The 17,198-nt window shown below is 39.1% G+C and overlaps 1 protein-coding gene and 1 pseudogene across 5 annotated transcripts in view; one reads left to right on the forward strand and one right to left on the reverse strand.

Annotated features, from left to right (window-relative positions):
- Positions 1-17,198, forward strand: part of CARMIL1 (capping protein regulator and myosin 1 linker 1) — a 319,730-nt gene that overhangs the window by 234,141 nt on the left and 68,391 nt on the right. For all 5 annotated transcript variants that reach the window (XM_059938045.1, XM_059938046.1, XM_059938048.1 and 2 more), the window contains 2 exons: positions 7,111-7,239; positions 8,137-8,268. In XM_059938045.1, coding sequence (XP_059794028.1) covers positions 7,111-7,239; positions 8,137-8,268 — 261 coding nt within the window. The remainder of the gene's footprint in view (positions 1-7,110; positions 7,240-8,136; positions 8,269-17,198) is intronic.
- Positions 4,913-5,465, reverse strand: LOC132375432 (large ribosomal subunit protein uL22-like; annotated as a pseudogene).

Genomic DNA, 17,198 nt, shown 5'->3' on the forward strand with positions numbered 1-17,198 from the left:
TATTGAGAATTGTTTTGTGGCCCAGCATGTGATCTATCCTGGAGCACGTTCCATGTGCTCTTGAAAAGAATATGTATTTTACTGCTTTGGGATGGAGTGTCATTTTAATTTTTTGTTGTTCCTTTTTCTTAAAAGAGAATGAAGGAAAGATGTCCATAATAAATGAGTTGTGTGTAATCTTTTAAGTAGGTAAAATTATATGAATGACTGCATAGATATGCATAGAGATTTGTGGAAGAGTGTTCACCAAAATGTTAATGATGGTTCTCTCAGGTGCTGTGATTAGGTGATTTTTATTCTCTTATACTTCACAGTATTGTTTGAATGCTTTATAGTAAGCATGTATTATTTATATAAGAAAAAGTAAAGTGGTATGTGTTGAGAAAAAGAAAAACAATAATTATGAATATTAGTGAAGTAACAGGGAGTTTTGAGAAGGAAAACATTATTTTGACCTTACCAGTGCCTTAAAAAATCTAAATTTTTTTCCTGCAAGGGACTAATATTAGCCTTTAGTACTTTATGGTTTACTGTTATTTCCTGGTTTTAGTGTTTAACATTAAAAGCAATGAGAGTGCTAAAATCTTACATTGAACCTTTGCCTTGGGTTCCTTTATGAGCTACCATAATGCAGGCTTTTCTTAATACAATATCCTTTTAACTTTTTTCCTCATTTACAGGTGTTTTGCTCATCCAAAAAAATTACTGCCACAACCTTTAATGCTAATTCTTAAAAGTAAGTTTTATCTTCTCAATCAAGAGGAAATTATACACAGGAGGCATATACAGATGTTTCATTCTGCATGGGTGACATCATTCTGAATTATTTGAGTCATTATGTAGTAGGTATACTGCCACCTTTTCGCTTTGGGGATTTCTTAGGACATGATGATTAGCAGTTTTCAGACTTTAATTGTTTCAGTCACCTTAGGAGAGATTCATCTCCTTCTTATTGGAACTTCTTATTGAAGTTTCCAGAAATAGGAACACAGAAAGAATAGACCCTCTGTGACTACTTCTGCCAAACGCATAGCCAGTCATCATTCCCGGGTGACACTGAGGGATTAAAATATGTTTCAATGAAACATTGAAGTCTCATAATTGTTCACATATTTGTTTTTGTCTCTAGTCTTTGTTTAGGAAAGACCTTCACATGACAACACTCCACCTCTGACCTTCACATGACTCAACATTCCACCTCTGCTTTTGATCTCTTCTTTTCCATCTTATAAACCCTCTTAATCAAGAGTTAGCAAACTTCTTCTATAAAACACCAAACAGTAAATAGGCTTTACCGCCTGTATGGTCTCTGTTGCAACTACTCAGCTGTGCTATTGTAGAGCAGAAGAAGCCACAGACAATATCTTCATGAATGAGTGTGGCTGTTCCAATAAAGCTTTATTTACAAAGACAGGCCCAGAATTGACAACCTATGCTAAGTCTTCTCACCCTTAAAAGAAAAAACAAAACAATTTTATTGCCTAGACCTATTTACTTAGCACACTCTCTTTCCTTCCTTTCATGCGCAGATTTTTATACTTGCTTTCATGACTTCTTTGCTACCCACTCACTTTGCAACCTTTCAGAATGTGCCCTCTGTCCCAATCTGTCTGCTGAGATGGCTCTTAATGGACCTGGTCACCGAGTCAGAGGCCTTTTCTCCCTCTTCGTCTTTTGATGAAAAGAGGCCCTCCGTATGTGTAGTGGTCAGGAACTTGGGCTCTCAAGTCAGATGACCTGGATTTAAGTACAGGCTCTGCTATTCCCTCTTAGTGGGAAATGTTGTTAGTCATTTACTAACCTCTTTAAGGCTTGATTTCATCTGTAAAAATGGGGGAAATGACTCAGAAGGTGCTGTGACAATTCAGTGAGGTAATGCATGCAAAGTACTTGGCTCCTCACTAGTAAACATTGTTTGTGGCTATATTTTTATTATTACGATTATTATCATTATTATAGACTGTTTCGTCTTTCTTAAGATGCACTTCTTGGTTCATCCGACAGTGTGCTGTTCTGAATATTTTTCTGCTGCTCTTTGTCTCCTTTCTACATAACTTTCCCTTTTTATCCTTCAAATGCAATAATTTTTCAGAGTTTTGTACTTAGTGCTATCTGATCTGCTTCTGCCATTTTAACTCTCTCGTCTGTGGATGACTCCTGGATCTATCCCCTCAGTCCCTGTTTCTTTCCAGAAAATCCTTTTTTTCAACTGCTTGTTCAGTATCTTCATCCAGATGACCCTCTGAGATAGCACGGTCACTAAGACCAAACTCATCCCTTGGAACAACCGATTTTGCCATTTTTCTCAGTGACATCATCATTCACTGAGGATAGAACTCCTGGAGTCATCTTGGATGCCTCGTTTGCTTTATTCATCCAAGGTCACTATTTACTGCCCATTTACCTTCAAGGTGTCTTTTACAGCCATTCTTTTCTTTCCGTTTCTATTGCATCTCCTCTTGTTAAGGCTTTTTATTAACTCCCTCCTATGTCTTCTTTTACAAGCACTGCAAGAACTAGTTTATTCATCTTCCATGTCTCCTTGTGCTTTTTACAGCCCTTTTCCTTTGTATCAGGGAAGCCGAGTCACTGTGAGTGTTATGGGGTAAGGAATTTTTAGATCTTCACAATTGTGGGAGAAGTTGGGGGAATAGATGCTCTATGCCTTGTACACGGTGTTTGAACTCCTTAGCCTGTGCCTAAGTCTTACACTATCTTGCCTCAACTCAGCATTCCAATCTGATCTCCCATAATAAAGTACCTCTGTTCCTAATCAGGAAATAGGAATCACAGGTGTCTGGATATGCCATTGCTTATGTTCATTCTTTGCTTTTAAAATTCCCTTCTCTTTTCTCAGTTTGTAGAAATCTTTCAGGACCCAGTCTAAAAGCTACCTTCAGCATCAGCTACATGTGATCCCTTCCTTGACTGAAATCCTTTAGAACTTTCTATCATTTATTTAGTCATTGAATAAACACTTATAAGGGTCTGTGATATGGCAGGCACTATTATAGGAGATGGAGCTTTGGCAGTGAATAAAATGTGCCTGTCTTTGTGGATATTATATTATGCAAACTTTATATCTTGTGTTATTGTTAATTGTGAATATTTCTTTCCACTTCTAGATTTTTACGTTGCTTGGTGGCAAAGGGTATATCTTACTCAGGACTGTATCTCATTCAATGCAAGGTGTTGAGTATATTTCTTTTGAATTGAATAAAGAAATAGATGTGGAGGAAGATAAAATTTTCCACAAGTAAGCTATTTGCTGGGACTGAGAACAGTTGTAACAAGTTGCAAGCAACCAAAGCTGGCATTTATTGCTAATGGTTCTAAGTTCTGCACTTGGGTTCTATAGCCCAGTATGTTTGGAAAAGCCTAAGTGGTCACCACCAAGTGAGATGTGAGTTGCTGTGTGATTTAGTTGCCAAAGAAGCCAGTTTGACTTATACCACATTAATGAAAGTATACTTTCTACGGTAAGAAAGGTGATAGCCCCGTTCAGCTTACTGATCCACTCTTCCTCTGTTACAATATATTTTATTGAGGGGGGGCATGTTTTGTGACGGTCTTAGATGGAGGGAGAATTCAGAGAAGTGACCTGGGGTAGACAGGGGGAGGTGGCAGTCAGGGACCACACAATGTTGTCACAGTAGAATGGTAGAAGGAACTGGGAATGTTAAGCCTGAAGAAGAAAAGATTAGAGAAGAAAAGATAGTTGTGTTCAAACATGGGCAAGACTGTCACATGGAAGAGAGCTTGTGACTGTTTAGAGTGCTCTCAAGGGGGAAGACATGTGACCTGTAGAAGAACATGGGAAGACAGATGAGGACTCAGAGAAGACCAAGTCCAAGTACATTTCCTTGGAAAGAACTGAGCTTCTCAAACTGTGGCAGTTAACAACTTTCCTGGGGTGCTTTAGAAAATGGAACACTAGGGGTTTGGGTAAAGTAGGGAGATGAAAATCAAGAGCCCAAATGCCGTCATCTACCCTGAGGTCTTTCATGAGATAACCAAAGAGATGACAGTCTTTCAGACTGCAGTTTCCTTTGTTTTTATTTGTGTATCTTAGGGACTTGAATATGAACTGAGAGTCAAAATCCTTGGTTTCCTGTTTTCAAAATTTCCAGTTGGTACTCTGTGTAATTCTGTGTCATCTTAAATAGTTTCACTTTTCTGGGCCTTGCGGTCTTTAGTTGCAAAGCATCTGAATGTGATCTATTGGGCTGTGCTGACCCTTAGCAAGTGTGTGTACAGAAGAATCTTTGAGACTTGTGAGATTTAATGTCTTATTTGAATCGAAGAACAAAATTTTTATGTTTCTTTTGGATGTGATTTTAAAATTTCTACTTAAAGACCATTTTGCTGAGTTCATTTAGACCCTCTCTCCTTGGTGTATGCTTAATGGCACGCGCTTCAAGGGTCTCTGGTCTCTCATGATTATTAAAGATGATCAATTTTATGGTGCCACATCCACATGCCTCTCAAATTAGTCTTTTGTGGCCTCAGATGTATATCAGTTCCTTTCTTAGTACGGAGTTCATTTTGTTTCTTGAAATTAGGTATTCATTCTTGGTGAGATATGAATTATTGATGACCATTTTTGTTTCAGGAAGCACAGATCAATACAGTAGTTGGAAGAGCTGGAATTTATATCAATTAAGATTAAAAAAAACATAGTTCTCTTCAGGGTGCTGTGTAAATGCAGAAAATTAAGATGTGATCCCTGCCTACAAGCTTAGATTTTGGTCAGGGAGATGATTATTACATGAGAAGCATTATTCATGTAACTTCTTTTTCCTACGGGAGTTGCACATAGTTCACTTATGTAGCCTCAGTACATTTTACAGTCATAAGAGCTGTTCTTTTTTTCTTTTTTTTTTTACTTTGCATTTATTTTTTGTGTCATTTATTACCGGGCCATAAGTTTTTGTTTCTTCAGTTTCTTCTGGGATATCTTTTTCTTCTGTGCAACCTCCTCTTCTGGTTTAGGAACAATCTGTTCTTTTTCAGTGAGGATCATCTCAGTGTGGCAGGGAGAGCTCATGTATGGGTTGATCTGACCATGAGCTCTGTAAGTCCTGCACCCCATCCTGGGGGCTTTGTTCACCTGGATGTGCTCAATGACCAGAGAATTTACATCTAAGCCCTTAAGTTCAGCATTACTCTCTGCATTTTTGAGCATGTGCAGTAAAAATTCAGCACTCTTTTTTGGGCCACCAGCCCTGCGTCCAGCCCCATTGTTTGGCCAGGGCACACGTACCAGCTCCACCATTGTAACAGTGGAATGGCACACATTGCTTCTTTAAAGTGGCATCCTTCAGATACTTGGTGGCTTTTCGGATATGTGTACCCTTAATGGCCTGGGCAGTTTCACGAGTGTTCTTAAAGTGAACGCGAAGATTTGAACCTCTTGACTTGCATGATTTTGTGGGGTTTTCTGGGTCAGGTGAATAACGAACCATTTTTAGAGGTCATACATTAACATTAGCATCACTGACCCTTTGTCAAGAGACTAAGTGCTTTGAGTGGTGTTATTTTACTGGGTTGTCTTCATCATACACTAGAAAAGAAGATGGAGTAGACGTTACGAACCTGATTTTTTAAAAGAGAAAGGCAGGAGAATTGGTGATGCTGCAGCAAGTAGACGCGGGCTCTATAGTCAGACCTTCAGTTTGCTGAGCAGTGTAGTAAAGTTTCTATTGTGGAATTTACGGGGGAAGGAAGGCTGATTTTGGCCTCCTATAGCTGTTGTACCAAATAATTCAAAATAAATAGAGAAGTGTGAATTTAAATTAAAAAGATTGTTGCTGGATCGTCACCTCTGCCAAATGAATTATCAGGTGGGATAGGACTTGATATGTAGGGTCTCTGGGGAATAAATAATTTTTTTTTAAGAATAGACAACCTGCAGCTCTGATCAACACATATATATGGAATCTAAAAAAAAAAAATGGTACTGATGAACCTAGTGGCAGGGCAGGAATAAAGATGTAGACATGGAGAATAGACTTGAGGACCTGGGGTGGAGGGGTGGGAAGCTGGGATGAAGTGAGAGAGTAGCATTGACATATATACACTACCAAATGTAAAATGGATGGCTAGTGGGAAGCAGCCACATAGCACAGGGAGATTAGCTTTGCGATGACCTAGAGAGGTGGGATAGGGAGGCTCAAGAGGGAGGGGATATGGGGATATGTGTATGCATATGGCTGATTCACTTTGTTGTACAACAGAAACTAACACAGTATTGTGAAGCAATTATACTCCAATAAAGATCTATTAAAAAAAAATATTGGAGAAACTTTTAAAACCACACTGTAGTTGTCTTTTTCTTCAGATGTCTTAGCTTTGTTCATGTTTCTCTTTATACATACAAATAGAATAGAGCATAATCTTACCCTTCTGTACTAGTTTTTGTCCACAGTAGTGATCTGCCACTACCCTGTGGGTTTTATGTTTAAATCCATGAAACATCTGAAAGTGATTCAGATGTAATTAACATGGGAGAAGGACCTTAATAGAATAGAAACTAGATGTTATTAACTTTATTATTGCCTATGTTAATATAATAAAACCTCAGCTTGTGCTTTTTTTTGGTAGAAAATTACCTGATATAATTGAACTAATTAAAAAATATTAATTTCCAGGGATGTTCTGATTTCCATAATATTGAGACCAACTGGCTGTGGGCATCATTTTGTCATCAACTGCCTCAGAATTGTACATCTCCTTTTTCTGTTTCCTCAGTACCCAGCACTATGTCTGACACATATAGGGTACTCAATAAAAATTAATGAAGAAGAGTTACTATCAAGCAAAATGTCACTGAGTAACTATGAGATTCTGAATCATCAAGAAGTATTCACTTTTGTTCTACATGCTGCATTTCCTAAGGCAGGAGAGGGGACCAAAATCCCTTACATGTTTGTTTGGAATTAACGTTGCTAAAGGTTTCTTATAGAAATAGATAAATTAATAATTGGCTCTAAGCTGTCTTCTTGAAGATTCCAGTTAGGAGAAGTGTTCATCCTCATTCAGTGTTTCCTTTTGTCTGAACATTGGCTGTGCTGACTTGGACGCTTGCCCTCATTGTTACGTGTGGAGCAGATGATTGACAGAATATGTGTGAAAGTGCAAGATCATCTCAACTCTTTACGAAACTGTGGGGGAGGTGCTGTCCAGGAAGATCTGAAATCAGCAGAAAGGCTCATGCGTGATGCTAAGAACTCTAAAACGGTGAGTTTCACTTCCAGCTACGTGAGTCCCGTGGAATAAAAAGACTTCGTAAACTTCAGTTTTAGGAACTCGTTCTAACTAAATTTACTTTTCCACCCAATTTCAAGGTTACTAACAAGTGGCAAGGTGAACTGAGTTAGTCTTTGCCTCCTTTCTGTACCCCTGCTAATTACCAATAATCAAAATACAGTTGTCCCTCAGAATCTGCGGGGGGGCGGGGGGATTGGTTCCAGGACCCCCTGCAGATACCAAAATCTGTGGATGCTCAAATCCCTTATATATGAAATGGCATGGCGTAGCACAGGTGGGCCTCCTCATCCACGGGTTCTGCAGCCTCGGATACAGCCAGCTGGCTGTATAGAATTAAAAGCAGAGGGTCAGTGTGATTTACAAAGGGTATAATCAGGTTCTAGGTAACTGGGAGGTAGTTGTAGTTTCAGTGAGTAGCAACTCGTTGCACATGATTCTACTGCCAAACTGATAGCACGAAACTCTCCTCTGTCACCTCTAAAAGGAAGCTTCTCTCAACTTAGACTGTGGTCCCCAAAGTGTGATTTCATAGAGAAAGGACTAACTGGGAGTCAGAAAACCTGAGATCTGGTCCAGGCTCTGCTATTAGAATCACACAGTCACTGAATTTTATAAGTAGGAGGAACCTCATGGGTTAGTCAAATACTCTCACACCCGAGATGAAGACATTAAGCCACAAACAGGTAAGGTACTGTTCCTCTGGTTTCAAAGCTGGACCTCAGTTTTTTAATTGGTATAAAGGGCCTTTCATCAAGACGATCTTTGTTTATCGCTAGTATTTCTCCACCCTGTTTTATGAACTCTGCAGTGACTTTGGTGCTTATTTAAATATTTATTATGGAGAGGTTACTTTTATTTTTCTTACAGTTGTTACCAAATTTATACCACGTTGGTGGTGCATCTTGGGCGGGAGCCAGTGGCTTGTTATCCAGTCCAATTCAGGAGACCCTGGAATCAATGGCCGGAGAAGTTACGAGAGTTGTAGATGAACAACTCAAGGTTTGTGGTCTCTGTTATTTTGGAAAATGAAATTGTTATGACTTAACTATGTGTGATAGCATTTCATACCGTGCTATCCTATGTTTTATAGGTGTGTGTGTGCATGCACGTGTGCATGTGTAGTAAAAATTGTGCCTTTCCCAGCTTCATTTATAATTTTTGGAATAACTTTTTGCATAATAAGATCAAGTAAAACCTATCAAATTCAATTTTGTTTTTGACGGTAAATCTCTAACCATATTTAATGTATGACAGGTTGCCACTGATAAGGGAAAGATTGATTTTTGCTTAGAAAGAGAAGTCTGCTTCGCGAAAAAATATCTCCTGTTATTACATTCGATTTAGAGAATGGGAGAGATGACAGGAGCTGTGTGCTTAGTGCCAAGCTGCTGCGTATATGGAGAGTTTGCCACTAGGTAAGGAGCTGGTTGAAAGATTAAAAAGGGATTTAGAATGAAGTTACAAGGCACCCAAAGTAGCGGAGACTAGTCTATAGGCTCATAGGTTGAAAAAAAAAAAAGTCTTTGAAATTTAAGTGACGAGAGTAACCTAAGACCAACTTTTTCCTAAGGTAACTTCAAAAAACAGCTACAGCAGAAGACATTTCACTTTCCGAAAGTTTTCATCATTTTCAATCTGTCTGTTCAAGGATGTCTTAAAAAGACCTTGTCTAAATTTCTATATTTATTTGGTTCATTTTCTTCTGAGAACACAATTGCTGTAGCTCAGAGGGATTTGATGAGCAACTCAATCATAACTTTGCAACATGCTAATTATTCTGTTTGTAAATTTAATTAATGTGGGAGAGAACGTTGTGGATTATTTAGGAGTTTAAGCCCCTTTCTTCCTGTACGTACAATACAGAGAGACTCTTGTGTATCATTTTTATTTTACTTAACTGTGGTTATTTTGAGTACATTCTGAGCAAAGACAAAGGGGTAGAAAAAGGATTGGTTGGTTGGTACAGAGTTCTGCCAGATCAGTTGTTACCTAACAGCACTTGTTTTATCCTCCATGAAGGATCAAATATGTAAAAAGGATACTTTCTTACACATTTAAAATAAAGTCATCTTTGTTGCTTATTTACTTCTGACTGTAAAAATGAAACTACTCTTTGTGAAACATTTGAATAGTAAAAATCACTTGAAATCCCGGGGACAGCATCATTCTTAATATTTTAGTGAATTTCCAAACATTCTCTGTCTACACACACAATTTTATGTATGTGATCATACTATACGTACTTTTTTATATTTGGTACAATATCGTGATTACAATTCTAGATCAGTGAGTACTCATCATCATTTTAGTGGCTACATGGTATTTCATTGTATAGATGTACCAGTGTAGTGGGGAAGCTCAGTCCTCCTCTGTGTCTCTCCTTTACTTTCACACAGAACTCCTCAGTTTTGACACTTCTGGTCACCAGATGTGCTGGGTTCCCCCCCACCCCCCAGCTGGGTGTCCTACTATTTAACTCAATTCAGACACTATCTACCTGGAGATAGCATTAGATCCCACAGTTTAAGGGCTCAGTCCCACAAGACTGCCCCCGCCCCACTTCAGATACCAACTGGGAGTCCAGTTTGTACCTGAGCTCCTGACCAATTGGCAATAAATCCGAGGTTCTTATAACCCCTCCTCCAGTTCAGTTGACTTGCCAGAGTGGCTCCCAGAACTCAGGGAAACACTTATGTTTACCAGTTTATTAAAGGATATGATAAAAGATATAGATGAACAGCCAGATGGAAGAAATGTACAGGGCAAGGTATGTGGGAAAGGTTTCAGGGCTTCCATGCTCTCTTGGAGCACACCACTCTCCCAGCACCTCCACGTGTTCACCAGCCCTCTGAACCCATACTTTTGGGGTTTTGATGGAGGCTTTGTCATGTAGGCATGACCAGTCATTAAATCCATTTTTAGCCCTCCTTAGGAGGTGGGTGTGGAGCTGAAAATTCCAAGCTTCTAATCATGTCTTGGTCTTTCCAGTGACCAGCCCTCATCCAGGAGCCATCCAAGAGCCCACCCAATAAAGCAAAAGACACCCCCATCACCCAGGAAATTACAAGGGTTTCAGGAGCCCTGTGTCAGGAACCAGGATCAAGGATCAACTGTTAGAACAAAAGATGCTCCTAGTGTTCTTATCACTTAGGAAATTACAAGGGTTTCAGGAGCTCTGTGCCAGGAACTGGGGGCAGAGACCAATATACATTTTCTATTATCTCACAGCCAGCATAATTTATTTTCTAATTTCTGATGAATCCTATTAGAGTCAATGCCTGTAGTTGATCCATTCCGAGGTCAAATGGTACGCACATTTTATACGTTCGTATGTATTCACAAACTGTTTTCCGGTAGTGTACCCAATTGCTTGTTTTGTCACACCCTCACCAATACTAAGCATGTTAACCTTTTAATATTTGTCAGTGTAACAGGTTAAAAAAAATCTTATTTTGTCTTTTGGATTTCTTTAATAACCAGTGATGCATCAAGTAATTTTATTATCCATTTGTATTTCTTCTTTTGTAAATTACATATTTGTATCTATTGCCTAACTTTTTCCTTTAAAGTTTTTGTAAGAATTCCTTATATACTAAGAATGGGCTGTCATTTAAATCAGCACGAAACATTGCAACTGGAACTTTCCTGTGAAACGGCTTCCTACGGGCACTTGTTTCAACTGGTCTAAACCACAAGTTATCCCTTGAAATTTTGGTCCGTTTCCTCCCCAGCACACCAGATGGTTGGAATTGACTTTTGCCAGTCATTCTTGGGAGGGAGTAGAAGGCAGAGGTCTAAAGTAAAAGGCATTTGAATTTTTAAAAGCCTGAAATAATAACAATATATTTAGGACCAAAAATATTTTTCTGTAAATAGACATTCCCCGAATTTTTTTTTTAAACTTTTAAAAAAATTAATTAATTAATTTATTTATTTATGGCTGTGCTGGGTCTTCGTTTCTGTGCGAGGGCTTTCTCTAGTTGGGGCAAGCGGGGGCCACTCTTCATCGCGGTGCGTGGGCCTCTCATTATCGCGGCCTCTCTTGTTGTGGAGCACAGGCTCCAGACGCGCAGGCTCAGTAATTGTGACTCATGGGCCTAGTTGCTCTGCGGCATGTGGGATCTTCCCAGACCAGGGCTCGAACCCGTGTCCCCTGCATTGGCAGGCAGACTCTCAACCACTGCGCCACCAGGGACGCCCATCCCCGAATTTTTTGAGGCTGACCTTTCTGGCCCCTTGTCAGTGTCACCAGTGTTCTCCGTTCATTACAGCTTCCTTATTTGCAAGTGTCATCGCCTGCTTTTCTCTCATTCTATCTCTGAGGTCCCCGGCTTCCAAATGCCCTGAGTTTTTCTATTCCCCACTCCCTTGTTTTCTTTACTCTCAATCCTTTTGAGTTGCAAGTTCTCTTCCCTTCTCTTCCCTTCAGGGACTTGTGGCATGAATCAAAGCACATCCTCAACCACAACTTCTTAATTAAATGTTACTTATTAATTTCTCTTTCACTGAGTTCACAGTTTTTGATACTTTCAACAGACTATAGGCAGTTACTTCCTTTCTTTTTCCTTCCAGTTGACCTGACAAGTGGACATCATTTTATGATTAAAAAAAAAAAAAATCCCCATTTATCTATTTATATAGCTTTCCAGCACCTTGCTTTTCTTAAAATTATGTAGGAAAAAAATGTATTTTTACTACAATCAATATTCAGTTTCTTAAACAACTGTGTCCTTATTTATTTCACTAGTAGTATTATATTTTGTTTGGTTAAAAAAGAGTCCTTTCTCTATTTCTGAAATTCTCTAAGATTAACATGTTATACTAGCAAAAGCTAAAGTGAATGTATTATTTTGTAAAAATATGTTTTTATTGTAGTGAATTTTAAAAAATGGGACTAGCAAGGCTGGATTTGTGACCTGGGTTTGCTACGAGCTGTTTGCTCCAAGCAAGTCACCTAATTTGTTGGGACTGAGCCTCCTTGCGCAAGATTGTCTTTGTCTCGAGATAATTAGGGAGATTTTATCCTTAATATTTACTCATCCTGTATCATGGTCAGTAGTACACATTTTGAATTCTGGATAAGAATAAGTTCAAATAGCTCTTTGAGTCATCTGTCAAAAAAAATACTAGTTCAGAAAAGCCAAAGAAATGGCCGGAAGAGCCAGCCTTCTTAGCAAACTTCCTGGAGGAGAAGAAAGCAGTAAGTGTGGAGAAAGTCCTTCTTTGAAACGAGGTGATATTTTCTCTGGACTGGCCTGTTTTAGGTGTTTTTAAATGACAACTCACCTCCTGTTTTCCCTGTTTTTGATCCTAACATTTACTCCTGGGGTAATCGTAGATGAATAAGTGGGATTTGAATGTTTTAACATAAGGGAACTTTCATTTTCCCCTTCTGGACTTAAATTTTAGAATGCTTGTTTTGGCCTTGAAAATGCTTCATTTCCCTCAGGGCTTCAACTGTGAAATACCTCACTGGTAAATATCAGGTTTACCAAGGAAATGAGGCCTGAGGGGTGTAGGTGGCATTTTGGCAAGTACTAACTCAGTTTGCTGGGAGAGTTCTCTGAGTTTTCTTATTTTCCTACATTTTATATAATATTTTCCAAAGCAAAAGAAAGAGAAATTTCAGAGCAATTCAGTGTGGAAGTTGTATTTGCTTGTAATGAATTACAGCTAGTCATTTGCTCACTGCAAGAATATGTGAGCATAGCTGCCATGTTAAGGATATTAACTCAATTTATTTTACAAATATTGTACAGGGTTTTTTAAGTACCATTAGTTATTTTTACAGTTAAGAAATATAGATTCTCCTAACTATCATTTGGAAGATACATGCAAAATGAAATCTGATTATCACATTTCAAATACAGGGCCTGGTCATTCAAGTTGTCTCAAGGTAGGACACATAGACTCACAAAATGGAGAATATGTAAGAAAAGTTAAGAAACATGGATAGAGTGAGAAAATTTAACATAAGCCAAATTAGATTTCCAGAAGGAAAGAGAGGATAAATAGGAGAAGGTAACAATTGAGGGGATGGTGGCTGAGAATTTCAGGGATTGATGAAAGGCTAGAATCTTCAGATTCAGGAAGTCCAGCGAAACCCAGGCAGGAAAGATAGAAGCAAATCCATGTCTCGAATCATCGTAATGAAAAGTGGAAAACACTGAAGACAAAGAGAAGATCTTAAAAGGAGCCAGAGGGAAGGAAAAGCCATATTACTTTAAAAAGATCAAACTGAAGACTGACAGGACAGCTCATTTCTTGACAGGAAGCTAAAAAGACAAATAATATCTTCATGCTTCTGAGAGAACAAATCAAGAATTATATACTCAATAAACCTACTATTAAGAATGAGGATGAAATGAAAACATTTCATCCAAACAAAATCCAAGATAGTTTACTGCCAGTAGACCACACTAAATAAACATCTAAAGGATATGCTTTAGGACAAAGGAAACATTATCAAAGAAAGAGGGTCTGAGCTGCAGGAAAGAATAGTGAGCAGGGAAAATGCCAAATGTGAAACATCAACTGTATGAGACAACAACATTGATGTCTAATTTTTGCTGTCAAATTAAGAATAAATGCAAGTAAAATACTAGATGTGAGCATCTAAGTCAGTTAGGAGTGAGTAAAAGAAGTCTAACATCCTAGTTTTTTTTTTTTTTTTTTTTTTTTTTTTTTTTATAGCTACTTTATTTATTTATTTATTTATTTTTGGCTGTGTTGGGTCTTCGGTTCGTGCGAGGGCTTTCTCTAGTTGCGGCAAGTGGGGGCCACTCTTCATCGCGGTGCGGGGACCGCTCTTCATCGCGGTGCGCGGGCCTTTCACTATCGCGGCCCCTCCCGTTGCGGGGCACAGGCTCCAGACGCGCAGGCTCAGTAGTTGTGGCTCACGGGCCCAGCTGCTCCGTGGCATGTGGGATCTTCCCAGACCAGGGCTCGAACCCGTGTCCCCTGCATTAGCAGGCAGATTCTCAACCACTGCGCCACCAGGGAAGCCCCTAACATCCTAGTTTTATTCTGGAAAAGATTTAAGGGATCAACATTAGATCTGGGTTGTCCATTGTCTTGTCCATTAGCCACATATGGTCATTTAAATGTAAATTAATTAAAATTCAATGAAATTTAAAATTCAGTTTCTCAGTTGCACTAGCCACATTTAAAGGGCTCAATAGCCACCTGTGGCTAGTGGCTCCCATATTGCACAGCACACGTATTCCCATCATCTCAGAAAGTTCTGTTGGACAGTGCTGCTTTAGACATGAAGTAAAGTATGCAGGTTAAAATTTCTAGTGTAACCACCAAAACAGAGGCAGTATACCAGGGATCATACTGCATACCAAGAGGAGCATTAGGAAATGTTTGGGATTATTTTGGGTTGGCATGGGCAGTTGATAATGATCCTAAACATCCTGTAATACAAGGTTCAGTTCCACACCAGAAGGAATGCTCTCACTCAAAATCTAGTGATGCAGTAGAAAAGGCATCACTAGGACTTTCCTGGCGGTCCAGTGGTTAAGACTCCACGCTTCCACTGCAGGCGGCATGGGTTCGATCCCTGGTCAGGGAACTAAGGTCCCGCATGCTGCACAGTGTGGTCAAAAAAAAAAAGACATTACTAGAGATAAAATAGATCAGTGAATAATGACAAATGATCCAATTTGCCAGAGATAATTTCAACTGTGTATGTATTTAATTATATGGCTTTATATGTATGAGTAAGTGGACAGAATTACAAAGAAAAATTGATAACATTTACTATTATGGTAGAGATCTTTCAAAATGACTGCCAGTAACTGATAGATCAAGTAAATAAAGTAATGATAAAGAATATTTGAAAAAATTCTTTATAATGATAAAGAATATTTGAACAATAGAATTCTCAATTATGACCTAGTGGACCTATGTGATCAGTGCACCAATAATAGGAGACTATCAGTTCTTTGCAAGGATACGTGAAATATTTGACATGAGGTCTATAAGAACATCTCAACAATTTTCAAAGGCGGTATTCTCTGGTTTCATTTAAAATAAATTAGGAATTAATAACAATTTAAAAAAGGGAAAAACCTCACATGTTTATACATTTAAAAATTACTTGTAACCCAAGGGTCAAAGGGGAGGGCATAATTTGAATTAGAGGATATTTATAATTAAACAATAAAGTAGTTAGTAATCAGAACCTGTGAGATGCCGCTAAACCAGTACTTAGAGTGAAGTATATGGCTTCATAAGCCCAGACACTTATGAGGAAGAACAAGAAGGTTGGTAGTCTTGCCCTACCACATATTAGGACTTATCATAATTAGGACAGTGTGCAGAGGTAGACAGACCAGTGCGACAGAGAGATCCCAGAAATGGACCCATACATCTATGCAAATTTTCATAATGCTACCTTCAGTGACTTACCATTGATCAATAGAAAAATGATGGACTATTCAGAACCCACATTCAGTAAGTTCCTGGGCTTATAATACTTTTTATATGTTTCTTAGAGATTGTTCCAAGAAGTGTGCTAGGCCCTGGGGAGAGAGGGTAGGGCTTCACCGTTGCTCTCAGGTACAAGTTGTGTATCTGGAGTCTGGTGCCTCTAGCTCTCCATGAACTTCCAAAGTTATGTGTAAAATCTCATACCAATTTTTCTGGATGAGTGTGCATCGATTCTCAAAGGCGTCCTTGGATCCCCAGATTACTGCATTCTTGACCGTTTTCTAACACATTTGATTACTGAGGTCCCCACTGGATGCTATGAGATCATCAAACGCAGTTTGGAGTGTGAAGGGCACGGAAGGAACAAGAGCAAGAACATCTCCTCCAGGAGGTGGTGCTTGAGCTGAGCTGAGTAGGGAGGAATACAGATGATTTATTCCGGCTACAGAGGGGAACAGGATTCTAGGCTAAGAGAACAGTTGTAGAAAGCATGGAGACAGGGCCTGGATCATGTGGGGAACTGCCCTATAACTGGATATGGATAGTTAGAAGGGGAATATAGAGATATGACGAAAAATGAGGCTAGAAAATGGAGCATTTACCAGATATTTCAGGGATTTCTATTCTGTGCTAATGAGTAATATTTTTGGCACATTTCCACTTTTGAGAAAATGTCTAGGAGTAAATTTAACATGTTTTAGAGATAGTTGTGGTGGAAGGAGTTGAGGTAGGTGGAGTGTAGGGAGAGTTGCAAATTTCTGCCCTAGTTTGGCACCGTACCTCACAATAAAAACTTTGCAAGAATGGTTGATTTTGCTGTTGCAGTTACTGTTCAGGTGGGGTTAACGGGAGGCCAAACATGTTGTAGTTGACCTTGCCATGGTAGAATATCCAGGTGGAAATTCCTAATAGGCTGTATTATATATGCATGGGATGTTTTGGGTAGGTGGCTATAGGTAAACATTTAGTTGCGAACCATTGGAATATAGGTAGTAATTTGAAGCCATGGGAAGGATGGATGTTGAAGAATGTGGTTTGGTGTGCAGAGGGCCATGGGACTTGGAAGGAGATGCTGTTTAAGGACCTGAGCTGGGGGCTAGACACAAAGAAGTGGTCAGGGGCTGCATTACAAATTTATCCTGTGATCCTTTCTCCCCTTTTTACCAGCCCTGTCAGAAAATCCACCATGGTGGCATTAGGTACCAGCATTAGGGGATGAAAATTGTAGGTAATGAAGAGAGCTGAAGGGGACACACCTTTGGGCAGTGTGCAGAGCATTGGAAAAGGGCGGCTGGAGTACGAAACAAGAGTAGAAGATGAAACACCTGAGTCCCCTTCTCACTTATTCCAGTAACCAGCTAAGTGACCTTGAGGAAGTCACTTATCTCCTCCGAGTCTCCATTTTCTCATCTATAAAATGGGTTTGCTAAAATCTACCTCTACTCACAGGGTTGTTATGTGGATCAAAGGAAATCATGGATGAAATCACTTTG

Source organism: Balaenoptera ricei, chromosome 11 (assembly GCF_028023285.1).
Source record: "Balaenoptera ricei isolate mBalRic1 chromosome 11, mBalRic1.hap2, whole genome shotgun sequence".
Classification (NCBI taxonomy): Eukaryota; Metazoa; Chordata; class Mammalia; order Artiodactyla; family Balaenopteridae; genus Balaenoptera; species Balaenoptera ricei.